The sequence below is a fragment of the Plectropomus leopardus genome, chromosome 10 (assembly GCF_008729295.1).
Source record: "Plectropomus leopardus isolate mb chromosome 10, YSFRI_Pleo_2.0, whole genome shotgun sequence".
Lineage (NCBI taxonomy): Eukaryota > Metazoa > Chordata > Actinopteri > Perciformes > Serranidae > Plectropomus > Plectropomus leopardus.
Window position 1 is genome coordinate 33,468,635 of NC_056472.1, and position 25,608 is coordinate 33,494,242.

Below are 25,608 nucleotides of genomic sequence, written 5' to 3' on the forward strand. Positions count from 1 at the left end.
CAGAGAGTCGGTTTAATGAGAGCGAAGGTTTGATTCCACTTTTGTTTTCCTCTTTTAGGAACGTTGCACGTAGGAGACGAGATCAGGGAGATCAACAGCATCAGTGTGGCCAACCAGACCGTGGAGCAGCTGCAGAAGATGCTGGTGAGTGTGTGTGTGTGTGTGTGTGTGTGTGTGTGTGTGTGTGTGTGTGTGTGTGTGTGTGTGTGTGTGTGTGTGTGTGTGTGTGTGTGTGTGTGTGTGTGTGTGTGTGTGTGTGTGTGTGTGTGTGTGTGTGTGTGTGTGTGTGTGTGTGTGTGTGTGTGTGTTCTGTGTGTGTTCTGTGTGTTCTGTGTGTGTGTGTGTGTGTGTGTGTGTGTGTGTGTGTGTGTGTGTGTGTGTGTGTGTGTGTGTGTCTCAGTCTGTTAGCACATGCTTCAGTGTATCTGTACATTACTGTGTTAATCAGCAAAATGTCACACGCTCAAGACAAGATAAGACAAAAATGATAATATCTGTGTGTGTGTGTGTGTGTGTGTGTGTGTGTGTGTGTGTGTCCACAGAGGGAGATGCGAGGCAGCATCACTTTCAAAATAGTGCCAAGTTACCGGACGCAGGGCTCCTCGTGTGAGGTAACGTCTCCTCCTCTTCCTCTCCTCTTTACTGCTGATTGTGAGGCTCCTGATCTGGTTACTAACTGCTCGCCTGGTTACTGAGCGTGTGTGTGTGTGTGTGTGTGTGTGTGTGTGTGTATGGGGTGTGAGGTGGTTGTGTGTGTGTGTGTTTGTTGCTGTGTTTTGCTGGGGCTGGGTCAGATATTCAGCACACCAATTTCACAACCAAGATACCGGAACCTCCCCTCCTTCCTCCTCCTCCTCCTCCTCCTCCGGTCCAGGAATGAGCCCCGCCTCTCTGTGTGATCCCGCCCTGTTCACACACTCACACACTACAGGGGTGGACACAATAACGGAAACACCCTACAGTTCAAAGTAAATCAAACTTTTATACAGATGAGCAAGCTGATAAAAATACAGAAAAAGTGTAGAGCAAAAAGACAACAAAAGACAAATATATTTGGACCCGTGCATGTGAGACAGCAGAAATTATGGAGATCTTTGTTTGTTTATTAAGGGACTGTTCTGTGCATTTTACACGCTTTTCATCCCTCATGTTGTGATGATTGTGTGTGTGTTGATGCATGTGTCCTAAATGTAGTCCAGATTGTGTATTTGAGTGTAATCAGTGAATTTGCAGCCCAGCTCCTACAATAAGTCTAAAATACACTGTGGAAACTAAATAGTTACATTCAGACTGTCAAAAAGGTCAAAAAATGCTCCATTGAAACCCATTCAAACTGACATTTTTGATCCCACAGCCATCAGAGCAGAAAAACAGGACTTGTATTATTTCTGGGTGTCATTCTGGGCTTTTGACTCTGAATTTGTCATTTTGACTATTTTCCACCTGATGAGGTCATTTTGACCATATTTGGCATATGGAGGAAATACATGCTATTTCCACTAGGTGACCTGTCACAGTCAATGTAGCTGCTGATCACTGACATATCCCAGACTGTCAGCAGCTACAATAATATACTGAGCATGTACTTTATTGAAAATACTTTCTTTTATTTAAATTCAAAAACATAGTGGTATCATGCCCAAAACCTGGCAGATAAAGGGTTAAAATTCTGAAAATTAATACATTTTTTATATTTTTGATTAGGACTGATTTGGGTAAATTAAATAAAATAAACATTTTCATTGAATAAACTCAATGAAAATAGAAAATTATATTAATGTAAAATATTTTTATTGCACATTTTTTAAAATGCATTTTGTGTGCAGAGGGAAATGAGTGTGAGTATTTGACACTGCACAAAAAATAACGTATAAAACACAAAGTGATGAACAGTCATATTTATGAATAATTCCATCAAAAGTCAAAGATTAAAACTGAAATGAATGCCAATTTTGGACAAAAACCGCCTGACCGAAAACAAAATAAATCTTTCATTTGTGTTTTTGATATAGACACACACAGCTCTGCACACAAAATCCGCCTCTCAAAACTCAGGCTTTAAATAATATTACACATTATCATTTTTTACTCTAATTGAGTTAATGTTTTAACCAACATCAGTCCTAATCATGAATGTCAAATAAATGAATGTCAATAAATAAATGTCAAAGAATTTTAACACTTTAAATGCCAGGTTTTTGTCATGATGCCACTGTGATTTTACATGGAAAAAAAAAACAGACGATTTTTCCAGTGGAGGGAAAGTGAAGTCCAAAAACAAGATCTCGAGTCAGAGCAGAAAATGAGCCAAAACAATTCAGTCACAGAAACAACATCAGCAAACCAAAAGCAGCCGTGAGGATTTCGGTGAATCAGAGGCGTTCCTGCTCCGCGTCGTGGACTCTGGAGCAGCTCCAGACTCACCAGGCGGATCTGAGGGGCCTTTTTGGACCGAAGGGAATTCACTAATGTAATCTGGCATCTGGCCGCGCTGAGCCTCGTATGTAATTACTCACATTATTTTAAAAAAAGACATTTGGAGAGCAGAGGAGAGATTCTAAAACGGGGACGACATGGTTATTGTGGTTTTCTTTGTTCGGGCTAAAAACTGACAGCTGAGCTCAGCCGACGCTACGCAACACAGCTTTTATTTTGGAAAGTCAAACACGCAAACCACAGGAACTGCACTTTAAGCTGAAGAAAGAACTGAATATAACTCCAGAGATTACAGGCTTTGACTTTTTTATCATGAAAAGAATTTGAAATGATCGAATTATACACAAATTTGATTTAAATTTTCATTTTTCAGTTATTAGATTTCATTTTCGGTTTGTAATTAAGATGTCAGAGAGCATTCCTTTAAATTTTAAATTCATGCAGAAACTTCTTATTTCGGTTTCCATCTCATCTTCTTTCGCTCGCTTTTCACAGTTACCACTAAATCGTTAACGTCAATGTAATTAACCCATAAACGCCTGGATCATTTATACCTCTGAAACCTGAGAAAACTGGTTTCACTTCTTTTGAAAACAGCAGCTTGACAAGAAATGTCCTTCAAACCGCAAAAAAAAAAAAAAAATTGTAAAAAGAGTCAAAGAAATCACCTGGATATTAGCCGGGAGGGACTATTAGAGATTATCAAAAAACATAAATAAATAATACAAGAGAAAATGTCAGTTCTCGTAGTTATATATATAAAATTATGTCACAGAAAAAAAGAAAAAAACGTAAATTTTTAGGGTGTTCTTGGGTTCATTTGCTTGTTTATTTTTTAGATTTATTTATTTTTGTTTATTTGTTTTACTTTTTTTTTTGCATATTTTTAGGTAATTTTCTTGTAGAAATTGTAAAAAGTGACAAAGACATGATCTGAAATTTATCTGGAGGGGATTAAGAGACATTATCAAAAAAATGTCAGGAAAACTATATCTGTAATTCTCTAAATTATATATTAAAGATTATGTATAGGAAAAAAATTAAAGCACTTTCTTGAGGTCATTTTCAAGGGTATTTTTATTATTTGTTTTAATTAATTTTGGCTTAATTTCAAATCATTTCTTAAAACTGCTAAAAAAATAGTTAAAAGCGGCAAGTAAATAATGTGGAAATTAGCTCGGGAATTACGAGACATCATAAAACGAGGGAAAATGTCAGGAAAACTCTAAATTATGTATTAAAATTATGTCACAGGAAAAAAGTCAGCACTTTCTTTGGGTCATTTTCTTGCTTTTCTTGTTTTGTTTTTGTTTTGTTATTCTTTATTCATTTATCTATTTATTTTTGCTTATTTTCACATGATTTTCTCGAGTTTTCTTCTCTAATTTTTGAGCCTTTTTTTTGTTTAAGATTGCTTTTGGCCCTCTTCCCATGTTTTTCAAAGACATCTAGCCAATTTTCTCAGGTTTCAAAAAGCTGAGATAATCTTTTTAAATCATTCCATAAAATCAAACATCCTGCATCTATTCAGTTCAAACTGCGGCTCGTTTGGCGCTGCTGCTCTGAGATCATATCTGGGCTGTGACGGCGCGTGCTGGCGTTGACCTCATGGTCTCTCTGATAAGTATGTGATGTTAGCGCGGCGCCCCCCTGTGGTGATGTGAGGACGTGCGGGCTGGAGGGCTGCTGCTGCTGCTGCTGCTGCTGATGATGATGATGATGATGATGATGATGATGATGTCGTCTCTCATGTCTTGTTGACGCATTTCATTACGTCAACGCTGTGGTGGGTCTCTATTGTGCAGATTCACCCTCCGGTCGCTGCCCACAAATGTCTGAATGTGTGTGTGAGAGAGATTTGAGTGTGTGTGTGTGTGTGTGTGTGTGTGTGTGTGATAGAGAGAGAGAGAGAGAGATTTGAGTGTGTGTGTGTGGTGGCTGTGCGCTGCTGACCTGTGTGTCTTATTTCAGAAAGAGTCCCCCACCACCTCCAGGCAGTCCCCTGCCAATGGCCACTCCAGCATTAACAGTTCTATCTTGGTAAGGACCCCCCGTCCCCCCAGAAACCCCCTCAGACAGACCCACGACCATTTCTCTGTCCTCGCCCCGGTGCGTCTCATCTGTCACGTCGATGTGCCGTGGTATTTTGACATGTCCCCGTCAGTTTTATGATGTGTTATTTTCTGTGGCAGTAGCGGTAGATGTAGCAGTAGGCGGGCCCCTGTTCATGTTCATGTTTGAGCCGAAAGGCCCCCGTGTCCGATATCTCAGTTTACAAATTGGTGTGCCTCAATAACGCCTGCTGCGTGCTGTGCCTCACTGCTGACACAACACACCGGGGCCTCCCGTGGTCACGGTGGCACAGGGGGACACGCTCCGGGCTCCCGCCGCGCATTACGCGATAAACGGGCGGAGCGGCTCCTGCGTCTCCCCGCCGTCAGACTGTGCCGGCGCTGCTTTGCTTGCTCTCTGCTTGCTTGGATGCTCCTCAAACAGAATCTGCTCTAACAGACGGGAACTTCTCTGATCTCTTTTTCTGTCTTTGTTTTCTGAAAGAGCCGAAATTAGACCGCAGATTTAATGCATGCGTGGTTTCAATTTCTCCAGAGCAGGGACACTCAACTTAGGGGCCACTTTTGCAAAATGACAAGAGGCCGGGGGCCAGTCGCAGCGGCCCCGTACATGTTTCAAGGTTTTTTGGACATTTCTAGGATTCTAGACGATTCTTGGATCTTCGGACGTTTCTTAGATTTTCGGACGATTATAGGACATTAGGACATTTCAAGAATCTTAGGGGACATTTGTAGAATTTTAGGAAGTCTCAGATTTTAGTATGTGTTTAGGATTTAAAAACGTTTTGAGGATTTTAGGTCGTTTAAAGGGTTTGAGGACATTTCTAGGATTTCAGGATGTTTCTCGGATTTTAGGACATTTCTAGGATTCTAGAACGCTTCTCGGATCTTGGGACATTTTTTAGATTTCGGGATGTTTCTAGGACATAAGGACAGTTATAGGACATTTGGACATTTCAAGGATCTTAGGGACAGTTCTAGAGTTTTAGAAAGTTTCTCAGATTTTAGGACATTTGTTTGGCTTCACGATGTTTGAGCGTTTCCCTGATTTTGTAGGACTTTTGGACGTTTTTATTTTTTTAAAGACAAGGATTTAAAGACATTTCCAGCTTTTTAGGACGTTTTTAGGAGATAAAGACAATTCTAGGATTTTTGGACATTTCTGGAATTTTAGGATATTTTAAGGACTTCAGGATGTTTTAAGGATTTTAGCACCTTTTTAAGCCTAGAATGTAGGGACACTTCAGATGTTTGGACATTTCTAAGATTACAGGACATTTCTAGGGTTTTAGGACATTTCTAGGAGTTTAGGCCATTTGTAGCACGGGGGCCAGATTTGGCCCTCGGGCCATTAGTTGAGTATCCCTCCTCCTAAGGTTTTCTTAATGTTTTCATTATTTGTATCTTGTTTAATGATGTCTTTCTGTCGTCAACGGTTTCCTTCCACAGGACCTGCCGTCCACCATCCAGCCCAAAGGTCGACAGGTGAATAACAGTCTCTCAGTAGCTCCTCACACAGCGCTTGCATCCCTCCCCTTTAAACTCAGTGTGTCCCGACTTCTCCCTGACCCTCCTTATTCTGCTTCACAAACTCATCAGCGATATTTGGGTTCACTTACCAGATTTTTGTTTAAACTGGCTGTGCAGACCGCGTGGTCGAGGTCCGACCTCTTTTTAAACTGTTAATCAGGGTTCGTAGGGTCATGAAAAACCTGAAAAAGTCATGGAATTTGCAAAAAGCATTTTCTGGGCCTGGAAAAGTTGTAGAACGCAAAGTAAACCTTGAAAGTTTTGGGAAAGTCATGAAATTTTGTTTCAGAAACCTGTATAAAAACACATAATATGTTCAAGGATTGTCAAAAATTTGAAATTCGAACTGTAATTTCTGTTTTACACTTTCTGATTGTTATAGAAGGTGTCATTTTTGGTGATTTTTAAAGAAAACAGATTGGAAAGCATGTTTTGTTAAAAATCACCATAACTCCTAATCAAAAATTGCCCACTTTTTTTCTTTAAAAATCAGCACAAAAAAAATATATATACAGTATATTATATATATATATATATATATATATATATATATATATATATATATATATAACATATATACAATATATATCATTTGTTCTTATATATATATATGAATAACAGTAAAAAACAATCATCAAAATTTGAATCTTATTGCAAAAATGAATAAATTTTTAGAGAAAAAACCTTTTTTCAAAATTAAGAAAAAAAAATTTTTTTTAAAAAAAAACCCACATTTTTTAAAGAAAAAGAAATCACCAAATAGTTTACAGAAGAGAAATTTGCCAACATTTTTTCTTTAAATATCACCAAAAACTTTTAAGGGAAAAAAATTGCCAAAAATTTGCCTCAAAGTCATGGAAATATATTTTAAAAACGTTGTCTACGAACCCTGATTAATACTGAATTCTGGACCTCTGTGTGTGTGTGTGTGTGTGTGTGTGTGTGTGTGTGTGTGTGTGTGTGTGTGTGTGTGTGTGTGCGTGCGCGTGCGTGCGTGCGTGCGTTTGTGTGTGTGTGTGTGTGTGTGTGTGTGTGTGTGTGTGTGTGTCCAGCTGGGTATAAAGGAATCCAGAGATCCAGACTAACTGTGTCGCCCACAACACACACACACACACACACACACACACACACACACACACACACACACACACACACACACACACTTAAACATCTGTGTGATCCTTCTCTCCTCATCTGTTGTCTTTAACAAATACGCCTCCACAAACAAAACACACCAACGACAGAAATCACACAACAGCCGTCACTCAGTGCAGGACTCAACATACATATCACATTTTTTCAAAACCAGAGACTTGATCCAAACGGGAGCGTCAGAATCAGCATGAACGGACTCTGATTAAGCTGTTTTTTTTTTTATTTATTTTATTTAAAGCCTTTATTTTAAATCGTTTGGTCTTAAATATATCTGAAAATAATCAAAGTTCTAATGCCACATCTTTAAATTGCTTGTTTTAACTGTCCAACAGTGGACGCAGCAGTTCGGGACGTCAGTTTCCTTAAACAGCTTCCAGTGGCCTGATTCCCATTAATCAGTCACTAATTAGTCAATTTTTAAGGGGAAAAAAAGATAAGAAATTACTGCTTTTGATAGAAATTTTTTTCAATACATTTTCTGTTTTTTTTTTGTTGTTGTTTTTTTTACTTTTAACTAAAGTCTTATTAATATTTGCGTAGTTTCTCATGTAGTTGTTACTTATTTCAATTACGTTTATTATTTATTTGTATTTTATTAAATTAAATGGTTGGATTTTTTATTTTTTTATTGATATATTTTTCAGAAATGTCCCCTGTCGTTGCACATTTCATGCTTTTGAAAGCAATCAAGCCAATTTGCTGAGATTTCAAAGGGTTAAATTAATACACTGAGTCAACATGAGTGACGGCTGTTGTGTTGTCAGCGTGACAGTGACGCTCTTCACCGCCTTCACTTACATCTGTACGTGGTAATAACGGCACAGGCACTGCAGCGGCAGAAATCCTGCTGACGCACTGACCCACAGTCAGACACGAGCCACCGTAACCGTCCCCTCACCCCCGCCTCAGCGTCCTCATGTGTCAGTAATCCAGCATCACTCACCCCAAAATCACACCGTCTGACTCTCAGTGTGGCATCCCAGGATGTTGTGGTTGATCCTGCCAACAGGGGGCGGCAGAGTCCACATCAGACCACCTCAGAGCACAGAGGAGCTGCAGGGGCCACAGCTCTGACTCACAGTTTATAATCTGTCTGACGGCTGGTAAATATTTAAAAAGTGTAACGAGGGTAAGACTACGTCCCGCCGCTCCAAAAGAGGACCTGTACCTCGCTGTCCTGTCTCACCACCATCACCCCCCCCACCCCCCACCCCCCCACCTGACCGCCATGCTGCTGTTTAGACTTTGCAAAGCCGTTCTGCTGCATGATGTATGTGATGCTTTCAAATCCTAGATCGTATCCAGACCTCCAATCAAGGACAAAAATGTCTGTGAAGGTAAGAGACAGACTCACCCCCCCCCCCTCCTTCCCAAAATAAGAAGCCAAAAACACCTTTACACTTAAAGGGATAGTTTGGATTATTACGTGGTTTTGCACTCACCCACAGTCAGTGTATTACATAAAACAGTGCCAGTTTTTACGCCCCAGTTTAGAGAATCAGACTGGAGTCTGACAATATACCGAATTTCAACCACCTAAAAAATAAAAAAGCCACCTAAACAAATCAATAACAGTTTAAATGTGCACTTTATTGAGTGTATCGTTACTGCTTTGCTTTTCCAGACAGCCGGTTTTAACGGGTTTGACCAGAACAGCTTCATCGGCAAAAACCAGAGTGATTTAGATTTTTTTTCTATTTCTTTTTTTCTTTTCTTTTTTCTTTTGGTGAAGTTTATAAAAATCTTATTTTTTGGTGGTTTTTGTCTTCTTTTTTAAAGTTTTGGTGATTTTTATACAAAAATTAATTTTTGGCAGTGTTATAGAAATATTTTTTATGAAAAGAAAACAGGTTTAAAATTTTAAAAAGTTTTGGTGTTTTGTTTTTTTTTTTCTTTTTTTTCTTTCTTTAAATTTTTGGGTGATTTGTATAGAAAACTTAAAAATTTGGGTTGATTTTGTTGTTGGAAAAAAAAAAAAAAAGGTCCATAAAAATGAATTGAAAAGTTTTGACATTTTGTCCATGACAGTGCGTGGAAACACGGCTTTAAACACTAAAGTCACAGTAACACGTAAACTGCTGGAGGCAGCAGGACAGCAGCAGCTCTGTGATCACAGATGTTAAATCACTGTTTTTCCTCAGTGGAGTTTGACTTTGAAGAGACTGACGTTTGACGTTATGGTAAAGCTCTGAAAATACTCTCTATACATTGTTTTTTGGTGGCTAAAATCCATTTCTTTTCTTGGTTTTGTTCTGTTGAGCCCGCTCACAGCAGTACGTCGCTCAGCTTCTGTGTCGGACTTCAGTCTGCTTCTCTAAACTCGGGCCGTGCTGACTGACATCTGCTGTTTGTAATATACTGTCTATAGATAAATACCCCAAAAACTCTGCATTATCCCTTTAAGTCCCATCGCTCCCAGCAGCTCAGCCTCACACGGACTGTAAATCTGTGCGGTTAAAACTGAAAAAAACAAAAGCAGGATAATGAGTGTTGTTTTGAACTAATGGACACATAAACGGTGCCTGTGCCGAAATTACCCGCGTGTTGAGAGGCTCGTTAAAATCCCAGCAGGTTCTGGGTTTGTCTCACTGGAGAAAGCTCATCCTTGGAAACCAGTTTCCAACCTGGAAACCGAAGCACAGCCCCACCCTGTTAACCCCCGAGAGTCAGCACTGCACTTTCTGCTGCCGCCACATGCAAAGGCCACTCTGATCCTGCTGTCTGTCAGATTTCAGATTTCACTTTTCTCAGTTAACTCAAAAACGACCATTTCCGAAAAACCACCACCGACATCCCGTCCCTCACTCAGCTCACTCGTGTAACGTCTGCGCTTTTTTCGTCACAGATCTACGTGAGGGCTCAGTTTGAGTATGACCCGTCCAAAGACGAGCTCATCCCCTGCAAAGAGGCCGGCATCCGCTTCCAGGTGGGCGACATCATCCAGATCATCTCCAAGGACGACCACAACTGGTGGCAGGGGAAGCTGGAGAACACCAAAAACGGCACGGCGGGCCTCATCCCGTCGCCAGAGCTGCAGGAGTGGTGAGTGGGAAAATACACAGATTTACAGATTTATTCTGGCGTTAACTCTTTGAGGCACTTTTCCTTAAATAATGGAGGTTTAACTTCCACTGGTCCAGGAACAAAAGTTAGTCGCCAAAGTAAAAATTACAATAATTTACTTTTTTCATTTTTTTTTTCCCAAATGCAGAATTCAAACGGATATAATGTTCTGTCAGGGCTGATATGGTGGTGAAAAACCTGGAAAGTCATGGAATTTTCAAGTAGCGATTTACAAGCCTGGAAAAGTTTTGAAAAACTAAATATACCCCAGAGGTTTTGGAAAAGTCATGAAGCTTTGTTTCACAAACCTGGCGGAAATTTGAAAAACAGATATTTTATTTTCAGTTTTTACAGTTTGGGGAATTTTTTAATCAAAAGACAATTTTTTTTTTCAAAAATAACCCAAAAATGTGGCTTTTTTCATCAAATGATGTATTGTATTTAGGGCTGGGTGATGTGGAAAAAAAGTCTTATCATGATCATTTTTTTCATACTAGTCGGTGGTGCCGGTGTCTCCCGTCAGTGTCTCCAGACGTCCCTGTCTCCACCGGTGACATCGGCTTAATAATTTTCCTGCTGGTTTTTAAAGAACACGTGCCTTTTAAACCCACAGGCTCTTAAAAAATATTGGACAATTTTTTTTTCTTAATACTTTTTTACAAAATGAAATGATTTTTTTCTTTTTCTGTATCCTTTTGTTTTTCTGTTTGTTTTCATTTATTTTTTTTAAGAAAACATGGCAGTGGGAAGACATTTATCAGAGTCAGAAACTGTTAAAAAATATACATATCATTGGGTTTCCAGTGGTCACATCATTTGTTATACAGGTATGTGAAACTAATTTCAATGGCTTTTCCAAAACTTTCTTAGTATGTGAGGTTACCAAAACTTTTCCATGCCTGGAAATTGTTAGTTGTAAATTCCAAGACTTTGGAACTGGACTTGTGTGTGTTGCAGGCGGGTGGCATGTATAGCCATGGAGAAGACCAAGCAGGAGCAGCAGGCCAGCTGCACCTGGTTTGGCAAGAAGAAGAAACAGTACAAAGACAAGTATTTGGCAAAGCACAACGCAGGTACGCCGTGCACACACACACACACACACACACACATACACACTCATAATCACGTGCATGTGCATGCAAAATAACATACTGCACACATTTCAGTGCATGCATTTTACATCATGTTGACAGGAGCGTGTGGGCAACTGAGCAAGTGTGTTTGAGTGTGTGTGTGTGTGTGTGTGTGTGTGTGTGTGTGTGTGTGTGTGTGTGTGAGTGAGTAAGTGTGTGTGTGTGTGTGTGTGTGTGTGTGTGTGTAGGGGGGGGGGGATGTGTGTAAAAGGATCTCGTAGCGTTCATCTCCAGTAGCAGTGGCCAGGAATGACAGGAAAAGCTGCACGAGTGGCAGAAATCTTAGCTGAGCACAGAGGTGATTTAGGGAAAAGTGGACGGCTCATTGATACAGACAGAAAATCTCTGCATTTTCAGGCTTCGATTTAACCCTTTAAAACCTGGGAAATAGGCCTGATTTATTTTTTAAAACACAGGAAAAAGGCAATGAGCAACTTCAGAGGGAATTACCCAAAAATTAGCAATAAATTAGGAAAAAATACAAGACAAAAATCTGAAAATTAGTAAACAAAACTTTCTTGTCATGTTTGCCCAAGCATTTTTAAAAATTATTTTCTACATCTACTAATTTCTTGCAATTTGTGGTGCATTTCTTGGCAAGTTGCTCATTGCCTTTTTTTTCTCTCCGTGTGAATGAAAGAATTAAAACCAATCTGCTCACGTTAAAAGTGATGTCCATCCAGGTCTCAAAGGGTTAAAAACATGCCTTCATGGAGAGGACGCTTCTGAGTGATTTTGTGTGTGTAGCAAAGTATCGTTTGTGTCTCCGGTCATCAAATCCAGACGCAGATGTAGCGCATACAGCAGATTCCCTCCTCAGATATCATGTGTCTGTGTGTGTGTGTGTGTGCGTGAGTGTGAGTGTGAGTGTGAGTGTGAGTGTGAGTGTGTGTGGGTGTGAGTGAGTGAGTGAGGTGAGTGGGGGGGTGTGGTGGGTGTGTGGGGGGTGTGGGTGGGGTGAGTGTGAGTGGGTGCGTGCGTGCGTGTGTGTGTGGTGCGTGCGTGTGTGTCTGTCTGTGTGTGTGTGTGAGTGAGTGAGTGTGAGTATGTGTGTGTGTGTGTGTGTGTGTGTGCGTGCTGCGTGCGTGCGTGTGTTGTGTGTGCGTGCGTGCGTGTGAGTGAGTGTGTGTGTGTGTGTGTGTGTGTGCAGGCCAACGTGTCGTGAGGCAAAAACTCATCACGTGTGTTTGCGACCCGAGCTGTGACTGTCAGGTTCATGCCGGAGGCGGGGGTTGGGGGGGGGGGGGGGGGTTTACTGACACAGAGGGGGTTTTTGTTTGCTGTTAGTTTTGACGCCGAACAGATTTTTTGTTTTTGGTGCAATGAGGCGTGACTTCAAGCTTCATCTGTTTTTGCGCTCTGCTGCTGTGTTTTTGTTTTATATTAGCTGAGAATTAATGCGTTTTAATTATTTCGTTTAACCCTTTAAGGCCCGCTTTAGTATTACTCACACTGCTATCACTCTGCGCACGAAATGCACTTTACAAAACCAAGCTTTAAAAAATATTATGCATTAATATTTTATATCAGGTTTTTTACATGATGCCAGTAAGTTTTAAATGAAAAAAAAATTCTCTAAATTTACTTACTTACTTTCCTGCCAAGTTGATCATTGCCTTTTTTTTTTTTAAAGATATTATACCAACCTGCTCACACCTCAAAGGTTTAAATGCATAATGCAGCATTAGGACATTTTTTTCTTTCCTCTTATTTATCCTGTTTCTTTGTATGCAAAATATTGTAACAAAAAAAAAAGTTGTCAGTGTATGTTGGGACCCTGTGGGGGGTCCAGAGTCCAGTCTGGGACCCACTGGAACATGTTGGAGTGCAGGGAGATGAAACACGTGTCAGGTGTCCTCAGACCGTTTGTGTACGTCTGTACAGTTTGTGCACGAAGCAACAGGTGTGTGTGATGCATGTGTTCTTGGCAGCAGACACTTAGTCTATATCAGGAGCTCGTCACAATCTATACGCTCACCTCTAAAACGAGCAGCAGCAGAGACCAAACCAAGAGTTACATGTTTTAAAAAGTCATAGTATAGTATGTTGTAAAAAGAAAAAGTCACAGTATACTATGATGTGAAAAAAGTCAAAGTATAGTATGTTGTAAAAAAAAAATGTGAAAAAGTCAAAGTATATTATGTTGAAAAATATATATCTATATGTCATGAAATGTTTTTTAAGAAGTCCTAGTATAGTACGTTGTAAAAAAGTCATACTTTAGTATGATATAAAAAAAAATATAGTAAGTATAGTATGTAGATATAAAGTCTGGTAAAAAGTCTGAATATAATATGTAGTAATTAAAAAAAATCCTAGTATATAGTAAAAAAAAAAAGTCATAGCATATTATGGTGTGAAAAAAAGTCAGTGTGTCACAAAAAAATGTAAAAAAATAAAATAAAAAATATATAATATGTCGTTCTACAGCTCAACACCTGTCGATCCAGAGAGAGGAGACAAGTTATATGTCACATATAGACTGGGATGATTGGATGGCATGTATGGAGAGTGTGTGTGTGTGTGTGTGTGTGTGTGTGTGTGTGTGTGTGTGTGTGTGTGTGTGTGTGTGTGTGTGTGTGTGTGTGTGTGTGTGTGTGTTTGTGTGTGTGTGTGTGTGTGTCTGAACGTCCAGAAGTTAAGCATGACTGTCAAACCACCGACATCTTGGCTCATACATCTCTCTCCATGTCCATTTGAAACGAATTAACCCTTTGAAAACTGAGCAAACTGCCTTAACTTCTGTCAGAAACACGGGCAGAAGAAGAAATGACCCAGAAATTTGCAAGAAATTTATAAAATGTACAAAAAAATTACCTGAAATTTTGTTTTTAAAGAGGCCTTTGAAGTGCTTTAAGAATCATAATTTTGTAACATTGTGACCCAAAATTATCAAGAAATATGTAAAAAGTATAAGAAAAATACCTGTAAATTGGGGGGAAAAGGCATTTAAAAAATGCTTTAAAAATTATGATAGTTTTGTAACATCGTGATGAAATTTGTAAAAAAAAAAAAAAAAAAAAAAGTACAAGAAAATAAACTGAAAATTTGGAAGAAAAAAAAAATTAGAAAATTATAATAATTTTGTAACATTATTTAAACTTGTGATTTTGATCATCAGCTAGCTTTTTAAAAAATAATTTTCTAAATTTACTGATTTCTTGCAATTTGTGGAACATTTCTTAAGTCATTGTCATTTTTTTCGCATGCTTTTGTAAGAAACTGCACGAGTTTGATTCAGTTTACATACTTTGAAAGGCGTCAAAGGGGAAAAAAACGTGATGTTACGCCAGATTTCAAAGGGTTAATACTCCACAGCATGCAACTCAGAGCATAAAAGTTACATAATCATGAAAGCTTGAGTGCACGTAGTCAACCATTCATCTCTATTTCAACTAAAAATTCCTCCATTTATTGTCAACAGATTTATAAAACAAAACATACTGTTCATGTTAAACCCTTTAATCCCGTTATTCAGTGTCCATTAGTGCAAATCACCAAAATGTTAAAAATGGCAAACATTTTTTAAAGAATAAATAAAACATTTTCATTTAAAATCACCCCCAAAAAATTGGCAAAAAAAGTAAAGAAGAAAAATGGCCAAATTGTTTTCATTAAAAATTGGCAAAGAAATCTTGAAAGAAAAAATGAAACAAATTTTTTGTTTCAAATCACCCCCCAAAAAATGTAAAGAAAAAAAATTGCCAAGAAAAAGAATTTCTTTTTAAACAAATTTTAAAGAAGGAAATGGCCAGTTTTTTTCTTCAAAAATCACCAAACTTTTACATTAAAAAAAATCCCCATCATTTTTTCTTTAAAAATCTGCAATGAAAAAAGAACTGATAAGAAGTATTGATGGTCATTTTAGGGAATGTATGTTTTCTTAAATTTGCCTCAAAGCCATGGAGAAGTCATGGAAATTTATTAGTAAAAATGTGTCCGAACCTGAACGTTTATATGTTAAAATCCCCTCAGTGCAGACGGATCACAGTGAGGTTGAGGCTCTGCTGTGGTGCTGCTGATGTTTTCACCATCAGCCGTCTCTGCAGAGTCCACATCACATCTCACAGTGACGTCGCTGTGATTTCACCCTTCAACAGCAACAACAACAGCACATTGTGTGTTTCATCACGCTGTGTGCGGCGCTGCTCAGCTGCACAGCTGCACAGCTGCACAGCTGCACAGTTGCTCAGCTGCTCAGCTGCACAGCTGCACAGCTGCTCAGCTGCACAGCTGCTCAGCTGCACAGCTGCACAGCTGGCACAGCTGCACAGCTGCACAGTTGCTCAGCTGCTCAGCAGCACAGCTGCACAGTTGCTCAGCTGCACAGTTGCTCAGCTGCTCAGCTGCTCAGCTGCTCAGCAGCACAGCTGCACAGCTGCTCAGCTGCACAGCTGCACAGCTGCACAGCTGCACAGCGGCTGTTATCTGCTGTCTGTGTAACATTTTGTAATTCTGCTGTTGTAACCGAACCATGTTATGACCCCTCCTGTTCATCTCTCTCGCTTTCTCCTACTGAACGGCCTCTCTGCATGTAAGTAACAAACAGTGACAGCAACCAGCTCCTCCTCTCTCTTCTTCTCTTCTTCTTCTCTTCTTCTCTTCTTCTTCTTCTTCACTCTGTTTATTTGATTAACCCTTTAGAGTAAATCAGCTGTCACTGCCAGTGTTTCAGTTTTCTTTCTGTTGATTAAAAACAACAGAAGGTTGAGTCAAAACTGAAACCATGTAGCTCAGTGTGTGTGTGTGTGTGTGTGTTTCAGACTCTGCGTGCTGTGATGTTCATCTCAACCCATTTTTTAATCTGTGTTTGGTCGAGTGAGCTCATTAGCAGAGCCAGAGGACAGTAAACAGTCTCTGGTATTAACCAACAGATGCAGTCTTTTTCCTTCACTCTGTGCAGCTTTAAACAATCATTCGCCGTCAGTCTGCAGCCGCCTGTTGCACCGGAGAACCCAGTGGCTTGTGGGTATTGTATTTCGCCTGTCAGCGCCCTGAGGTTGCGGCTGTGGGAGGCTCATGTTACAGAGGCTGAGAACACATTGTACCGTGAACAGCTCTGCTCTAACATGTGATGCACTCTGCACAACAGACAACCTGCAATTACCCGCATTTCCTCTGCTCCGTGTTTCGTCACGCAGAGAAATGTTTGGAAATTCGTATCAGGCTTTAACTCCAGTTACTGCTTCTACAAAACAAAAACAAAGACATACATGGTTTCTACTGTTCCGTTACTAAAGCTGGGAGACAAGAAATAACCTGTGTACAGTTGAATAAAGCTCTCAGTAACTTAAAATTTACCTTGTGATTCATTCAGAGGAAATTACTGCACAAATTTAACAAATCTTTTTTTTAAGGAAAGCTCTAAAGCAGAGATACTCAACTTGCTTTGTTTGGGGGCCACAAAATGACAGGAGGCCAGGGGCCAGTCACAGCACTGCCATACATGTTCTAGGATTTGAAGGTTTTTCCAGGATTTTAAGACATTTGTAGGATTCTAGGACTCTAAGGTTTTAGAACATGTCTAGAATTTTAGGATGTTTCTAAGGTTTTTCATTTAATTTCTAGGATTTACCGCATGTCTAGGATTTGGTGATGTTTCTTGGATTTTAGGACATCAGGGTCTTAGCTAGGACCTCTGTCGGGGGTGTGGGGGATCCTCCACTGTCACTTCTTTTAAATCAACAAGCTGTTTGATGATGTTTTATGCACTCTGGCACCTTACGTATACTAAAACCACAAAAACAATTGAGGTGAATTAGGAAATGGTTGGGGGCCAGATTTGGCCCGCAGGCTGTAAGTTGAGTATCGCTGTCTTATTGTTGCTGCGTTTTATCAGCACACAAGCTTTTCTTGAGAATCGTTTCCTCACTGGATAAATAATTGACTCAGAAGTTATTTTTAAAGACTCATCATAGCTCCACAGATCATCTCAGCTCTCCAGCCGTCTTCTCCACTCGCTGTTTTGACTTCAGGCTCGTTGCCAGAGAGATTTAATCTGCTTTGTTTTGACAACTTCCTCTTCTCTTCACCACATAGTCACCAGATGTTCTTTAGTACGCCTTGTTCCCCTCACTCTAACTGCTGTGTGTCCCAGCGCTCTCCTCCCTACGTCCTCTCAGTCTGTCTCTCTCTCTCCCCTCCAGTGTTTGATCAACTAGATCTCGTCACGTATGAAGAGGTCGTGAAGCTTCCTGCTTTCAAAAGGAAAACACTAGTTTTGTTAGGTAAGTTCTGCAAAGTGTAGCAACAAGACATGTGGACGTCTGTCCTCGTAACTGACTGTGTGTGTCTCTGTCAGGGGCCCATGGAGTGGGCAGAAGACACATCAAGAACACACTCATCACCAAACACCCCGACAGATTCGCTTACCCCATCCCACGTAAGACGCACGATCGACATCCTCCACAGAAACACACTTTTCTGTATGTCAGGGGACGTTAATGCTCCGTGTCTCCTGGTGTCCCGCAGACACGACCAGACCTCCAAAGAAGGATGAGGAGAACGGGAAGAACTACTACTTTGTCTCGCACGACCAGATGATGCAGGACATCAGCAACAACGAGTACCTGGAGTACGGCAGCCACGAGGAGGCCATGTACGGGACGCGGCTGGAGACCATCCGCAAGATCCACCAACAGGGACACATAGCTATACTGGACGTCGAACCTCAGGTGTGTGTAAGTGTGTGTGTGTGTGTGTGTGTGTGTCAGTCAAAGACAGACAACATGACAGTTCCCAGTTCCAGCATAGATCATAAACCACGTCACACTCAGGTTAGCAGCCAAAAAACTCACCAAACAAACACGTCAAACACATTTTTCCCCAGAGAGGTTTTCTGTAATTTTAGTTAGTTGCAAGTGTTTGTTTTCTGATAATTTTGTTTTTTAATTAATTATTTAATGCTTTTAAGAAGACTTTGATGTTGAGGCAAATTTGGATCTGGAGTACCAGGATGTGCTCCGGTTATGTGGGTATCAACCTGCTCGGCCTCCCGGGGAAAGTTTGCTCCAGGGTGGTGGAAAGGAGGCTTGAACCGTGTTTAATCCTGGTCGTGGAAAACTGGATCAGCTCTTAACCCTGCAGAGCTGCTGGAGGGGTCACAAGAGTTCACCCATCCGGTCTACATGAGCTTCGTGGACTTGGAGAAGGCTTATGACCGTGTCCCTCTGGGAGTGCTGCGGATGATTGCGTCTCTGCTCTTTGCTGATGATGATTGCCTTCATCACAGTTTGACCTCCCAGCATGCATTGGAGTGGTTTGCAACCGGGTCTGAAGCGGACGGGATGATAGTCAGCATCTCCAAATCTGAGGCCGTGGTTCTCTGCCAGGAGACGGTGGATTGTCCCCTCTGGGTGGGGACAGAGTTCGAGTATCTCGGCGTCTTGTTCAGGAGCGAGCGTAGAACGGAGCGTGAGATGGAGAGGCAGCTTGGTACGGCGTCTGCGGTGATGCAGGTGTTGCACAGGACAGTCGTGGTGGAGAGCAAACTGAAGTAGTTCGCCTCGAGGCGCATCCAGAACACGCTGGAGAATCGCATAACTCATCCGACCCCCAGGAGGAGCTGGAAAGCGCTGCTGAGGAGAGGGACGTCTGGAGTGCTTTGCTCAGCACGCTGCTCCTGAGATCCAGCCCCAGATCAGCGGACGACGATGGATGGATGGATGGATGGATGGATGGATGGATAGATAGATAGATAGATAGTTGGCCATACAGATGGACGGACGGAGGGACGGATGCTATAAAATCATGATTTGATGTCATGATTTAGTGGTGCTGCTTGCAATTGGCCGGACTGGTTTATGGACGGGGACTCGATACGTGGACACCGTCACGGTGTAGACTCTATATGATGCCACCAGGGCAAAATGGCAAAATGGCAGCAGTAACCGGGACATTTTGGCTTCATATTTGCACAGGAGGAATAATTGGAAAACGCGTCTTGCATCTTTACATACAATCAGTGGTGTGTGTGTGTGTGCAGGTGTGTGTGTGCAGGTGTGTGTGCATGCATGCATATGAGGACACTGTAACGTCTGACACCTGTTCTCCACCAGGCACTGAAGGTCCTGCGGACGGCAGAGTTTGCCCCGTACGTCGTCTTTATTGCCGCACCAACTATCACGCCAGGCATCAACGAGGTAGGAAACACACACACACACACACACATACACACACACACACACACACACACACACAACATGAAACATTTTACTTTGACTCTCACACACACGGTCCTCCCGCCACAAAAGTTACCGTACAGTATGACGTTTAAAATATAATATGTCATAAAAAAAATTAAAAAGTCGTAGAAAAGTCATGGTACAGTATGTCTTTAAAAAGTTACTACTAAAGACTAAAAAATACTATTTCGTGAAAAAGTCACGGTAAACTATGTTTTAAAGGAAGTTTGCAACTCAAAGTATAGTATGTCAAAACAAAAAGTCAGTATAGTATGTAGAAAACATTTTAAAGTCATAAGAGTATGTACATTTTTAAAAAGTCATAGTATAGTATGTCATGAAAAATGTGCACAATGTCCCAAAATATTTTTTAAAAAGTCATACTATAGTATGCCATAATTTTAAAAAAAATATCCAAGAATAGTATGTCATTTAAAAAAAGTCATACTATAATATGACGTACATTTTTGTATCAGTCATAATATTGTATGTTTTTTAAAAATGCTAAAATGTCTATTATTATTATTAGTATATTATGTGGTAAATAAAAAGAAATCAGTATGTATTAAAAAAAACTAAGTCAAAGTAGTTTGTTGTTAAAAAAAAGTCAATGAGAAAATAGTGAAATATACAAACTGTATTTGTAATATTTGTAACTGTAATTACTTTCATTTACTGTCATTTTCAGATTTCTCCTGCAGTCTGTATTATATGTTTAACCTTTTTAAAGAGACATATTTTACATTTTGGTAAATTAATACATTATCAGTTGTTTTTAAACTCTCAAGTATTTTTTTTTTAAATTTTCACTCTGACAGATTTTGTGTTGGTTAATTATATCTGAAAATCTGCAGAGTCAGCGTATGAAGCACCGTCACACAGTGTGTGTTCGTACTGTGTGTGTGTGTGTGTGTGTGTGTGTGTGTGTGTGTGTGTGTGTGTGTGTGTGTGTGTGTGTGTGTGTGTCAGCAGCCTCTCATTCCTCTCTGCACTCGTTTATTTTTGCATGCTGCATGCGTTTTGTTTCTCTGGCGCTCCCTCAGATGCCCAGGTGGTGTCGAACGCTGCCAGTAAGTAAAGCCTGACAAGAGAGTGACTACAGTGTTATTTTTAATTATGTCTGTGTGTGTGTGTGTGTGTGTGTGTGTGTGTGTGTGTGTGTGTGTGCGTGTTATGTTCCCTACCATATGCTTATAGTGGTGAGCGCTGCCCTGTGTTTTCCCATTCACTTCCTCTTCTGCTGAGTAAAGGCCCAAACACACACACATGCACACATATACACACACACGCAAACATGCACAAACACACACACACACACACAGAGCTGTCACAGCATCTAAGTGGCCCAGACTCCATCCTCTCTCTCTCGTCCACACTCTCTCGTCCTCCCCCTCTTACCCCTGATTTCGGATGTGGTCATTTCCACTGGCTCCGCTGCGTTGTGGATCGACTCGGTCCAGCTCCGGCAGTCCGGACCCTTGCGGATCAGTTACGTAAGCTCCTATTTTTGCCGGACGCCGGAGCATTTTGCATCAATTCAGCTGAATTAAGCACAGAGCAGACAGGAAGTCAGACAGCGACACAACTTTAAAACATCCGGTTAATTTTCAAAATAAAACGCTCTGTCTTTACATCTGATCGTATTTCAATTCAACAAAACGTCACAGTGAGCGGATCAACCTGGAGTCAGCAGGATTTCAGAGGTCACTACCGACAACACGGACTTGGAGAAGCTAATTATGGAGGCGGAAAAAACCCACAAAATTATCCTTTTATAAGGAAAACCAAGAAAGGAATGTGCGTGCAACATCACGTCAGGAGTTATGGGAGAGGATGGAGTTAAAACTTCCTCTTCTGTACTGATATTACTGCGCGTGATTCTGTAATTAATGCGCGTGATTCTGTAATTAATGCGCGTGATTCTGTAATTACTGCCGAAATCCTCGGTCTCGCCACTCCTGCTGGTTGACTGCGCCGTGCCGCATTCAAACCGCAACCGGTGGGAGGTGACGGAGGAAGGAACACGGAGCAAAACTGCAGCAGAGCTGAGCTGCAACGCACAGGCAGGCGGTGGAAATCTATTTACCCCCCCCCCCCCCCTGATAGTTTACTCAGAGTATTTAGGGCCATCAGAGTTTGTCTCTCAGACCTGAATGTGCTCCCCTCTCTGCCTTCATCACGGTCTGTCACTCCTCCTCCTCCAGGACGAGTCGCTCCAGCGGCTGCAGAAGGAGTCGGAGATCCTGCAGAAGACTTACGCCCACTACTTCGACCAGACCATCATCAACAACGAGATCGACGAGACCATCAGGCACCTGGAGGAGGCCATCGACCTGGTGTGCACCACCAGCCAGTGGGTCCCCGTGTCCTGGGTCTACTGACCGACTCCCCACCTCCTCTTCCTCCTCCTCCTCCTCCTCCCGGCAACAACACCTCAGCCAGTCTCCCCTCTTCTAAAATCGAATCAATTTAATAAAAAAACAACTTGACAAAAAAACAAACCTCTACACTGCACTTGATCGAACACCTCCCTCAGCGTACTGTGAAAGCGACCGCAGCATTCAGCCGAACTCCTCCTGAACGCCGCACCAACAACCTGCGGCGGCCGATTATCGGACTCTTGCCCTGGCAGACGACTTAGTCATAGTGATGTAAAAAAAAAACAAAAAAAAACAAGTTTAAACAAAAGTGAATATTGTCATGTCTGTACTAGCTAGGAGGCAACATTTTTGTAGATGTTTGTTTTAAAGAGACAGTACAGTCCCCCCCCCCCCCCCCTCACCTTGTAGTCCTGTTGGGTGTCGTAGTACTAAACCATTCGTAGAAAGACACTGTCAGTGGGTCATCTGTCTGTCGGCAGACTGAAGTAAAAGCACACAAAAGCGCTGCAATGTCTTCTCATTTCTAGATCTTGTCACCCGCCCTCCTTATTTATTCATTCTCGTTCTTTTCGGAGCTGTAATGCGGCGTTACCTCCCGTTACGATCCTATTGTTAGAGTTCGGTACAGCGACATTATCTTCCACATATGCACCTTTCTACCTACCTGCCAGGTACTGTCTCTTCTAAATAAATCCATAAATAATGTTTTAGAGATTTGAATGAGGTTATCATGCATGTGGACATTTGCAAGCTTCCATGCTGTCAGTCAGTCAGTGTTCCCCGTGTCCCTCTGTAAACCTCCGAGAAAGAAAAGAAGACAAAAATATATATATATATATAGTAAAATCTAACATTCCATCAGTTTGGAAGACTGAACTCAGCCAAGGGAAGCAAGAGGGGCAAGAAAACACTAACAGCGACGGAGCCGGACGTTGACTTGACACCTATGCACATCACTTGCATTTTGGGTGACATTTCTAAACCACAGATTTATAAAGAAAAAAAATAATAATAACAATGATTGACCATGTAGTGAGATGTGTTTGTAAAAAAAAAATCTAATAAAAGTCTCGATTTTTCTCTTTTTGATTTGTCATACGCAAAAAAAAAAAAGAATTTCATCTCACTCCTCATTGCCATTTCAGAAATGTGATGTCCAAAAGTATTACTGTTTAAATCAAGTCTAAAAATCGAGAGATGAAATGCAGATTTTTATTCTGAAACTGTGTAACTGTCTACAAAGGAAGTGTACGCTAAACATTCTGCGAAGTTGACTACTTTGCGAGGGAAGAGGAGGCAGCGTGTACATCTGAATAACATGTATATGACAGACGGACATACTAACTGCCCCTTTGTGTAAATGACTCTGCAATGATACAAGTTCTTCAGTATGAACGATTTTTTTTAAATATATTTCCTTTTATGTGTTGGAAAAGTGAACCTTGCAGTGGCTCTTGTTTTTCCTTTTCCATTTCACATAATAAGCTAGACACATATATGATTTTGCAAAAAAATCATTTCAACAAATCAAAGTAAAAGATGCTGTTAACATTTAATTATAAAAGCTGTGCTCGTGAAAAAAACATTTTAAAAAAAGACATTGTTTAAAATGTGATGAAAAAAATAGTTTAAAAAACCCAATATGTTCCAGAAAAGTAATAGTTTACTATATCCACAAAAAGTACTTAATATACTGTCAGAAAAAAGGTCATAGTATGATATGTTGAAAATAAAGGTCAGTATGTCAAGAAAGTCATGAAAACTATCTTAAATGGCATATACTATATTATGTTAAAAAAACTCAGACTATAGTATGTTGCAAAAAATATATTTGGTACTTCAAAAACTCAAAGGAGGTATGTATATTGAAAAGTCATAGTATAATATGTTGTAAAAAGTTAAAGTCTTTTACTATGTTGAAAAAAAGTATAGCATGTAAATAAACATCATAGTATGGCATGCTGAAAAGAAATCAAGACGGTCATTGTTTGAAATGTTCAAAAGATACATACTTTACTACAATAGGATGTTAAAAATGTTTCAGAAAATACGTTGTTTAAAAAAATCGAAAAAATGTCGGAAAAAGCTGTGAAGAAGTAAATATCAAATTTTGAAAAAAGTCATAGTATACTATGTCGAAAAACGCCATACTATAGTATGTGGTAAAAACGGTAGAAAAAGGCATCGTCACATTTCGAAAAGTCATAGTATAGTGTGTCAAAATTTGACTTTTTTTGCCATAACATACTACGCAGTTTTCTGCCATTTTTTCGACGTGCTAAATTCTGGCGTTCTTGGCCTTTTTTTCAACGTTGTCTGCCATGATGCGACTCAGACCAGGCTCTCTTAAGGTGGACTGTTAAGGTGGACCAGCTTTTCCCATTGCACTGACTCTCCCAGCTGCTTCTGAACAGATGATGGAGAAATGTCTTCTGCTGCGTCTCTCCTGAGTCAGTGAAGCAATCTTTGATCCCAAATCCAAATGTCTTTTCCTGTCATGATACAGTAGCTGTTTTATATTGTCAAATTCTATCAGTTGGGCCAGTTTTATTATAATGTGAATATAACAGATGTAAAGTACAAGATGTGTTACAGTCGTGGCTGCACCACAAAGCTTCCGTTGTTTTTCAGTTTACTTGTAGGCCTAAAAGTTAAAGATAATCCAGTGTTAAAAATAAACACCAGAGTAAATGTGCAATAACTGCGTGATGTACTGAAGGCCAAAATCTATCAAAATAATTGTGATTATCATTGTTGCAATAATCCAACAGCCCCAGCGCGACTCTACAGGCCATAATCTGACATTTTCAGCTATTTCTCACATTTTTCAGCATACAACACTACGGCTTTTTTGGCTTTTTTACAACATTGTATGCCATGACGCGACTCTACAGGCTATTATCTGTCGTTTTTAGCCATTTTTGGGACATGTCAAAATTTGACATTTTTGGCCATACTATATTATGCGGCGTTTGGCCTCTTTTTTGACGTGCTAAATTATGGTGTTGTTGGCTGTTTTTCAACATTGTATGCCATGACGTGACTCTACAGTCCACTAGATGTCGTTCACAGCCATTTTTGGGACATGTCAAAATTTGACGTTTTTGGCCATATTATACTTGGTGGTTTTTGGCCATTTTTTTAACATGCTAAATTATGCCTCTTTTTTTTTTGTTTTTTTTCAAAACTGTATGCCATGATGTGACTCTACAGGCTATTATCTGCCATTTTCAGCCATTTTTGGGACATGTCAAAATCTGACATTTTTCACCATACTATACTATGCAGTTTTTGGCCATTTTTCCAACGTGCTAAAGTATGGTGTTTTTTGGCTTTTTGTCAATGCTTTGGCGTGTCTTGGCACGGTTTTAACTATTTTCAGCTGTTTTTGGGACATTTGCCATTTGAGTTTTGCCAAACTATAGCCTTGCATTTTGGGTCATTTTTCGACATGCCATATTATCTTGTTTTTGGCTGTTCTTGCAACTTTCTCTGCTATGGCACGTTTCGGCACACTATTTAATGCTGTTCTAAGGTGTTTTCAGCTTTTTTAGGGGCATGTCATTTTCTGACATTTTTGCCTGTGGGTCATTTTTTGGACATGCCATATTATGGTGTTTTTGGCTGCTTTTGCAGCTTTCTATGCTATGGCTTC

The 25,608-nt window shown here is 40.4% G+C and overlaps 1 protein-coding gene across 7 annotated transcripts in view; it reads left to right on the plus strand.

Moving 5' to 3' along the window:
* caska (calcium/calmodulin-dependent serine protein kinase a) overlaps nt 1-23,393 on the plus strand; it is a 76,673-nt gene extending 53,280 nt beyond the window's left edge. For 2 of the 7 annotated variants that reach the window (XM_042495272.1, XM_042495274.1), the window contains 11 exons: nt 59-144; nt 543-611; nt 4,408-4,476; nt 5,958-5,993; nt 10,039-10,235; nt 11,214-11,329; nt 17,536-17,616; nt 17,691-17,771; nt 17,861-18,063; nt 19,447-19,530; nt 21,777-23,393. In XM_042495272.1, coding sequence (XP_042351206.1) covers nt 59-144; nt 543-611; nt 4,408-4,476; nt 5,958-5,993; nt 10,039-10,235; nt 11,214-11,329; nt 17,536-17,616; nt 17,691-17,771; nt 17,861-18,063; nt 19,447-19,530; nt 21,777-21,953 — 1,199 coding nt within the window. In that variant the 3' untranslated portion in view covers nt 21,954-23,393. The remainder of the gene's footprint in view (nt 1-58; nt 145-542; nt 612-4,407; nt 4,477-5,957; nt 5,994-10,038; nt 10,236-11,213; nt 11,330-17,535; nt 17,617-17,690; nt 17,772-17,860; nt 18,064-19,446; nt 19,531-21,776) is intronic. The other 5 variants (XM_042495273.1, XM_042495275.1, XM_042495276.1 and 2 more) reach the window with 3 other exon arrangements.
* Nucleotides 23,394-25,608: the final 2,215 nt, after the last annotated feature.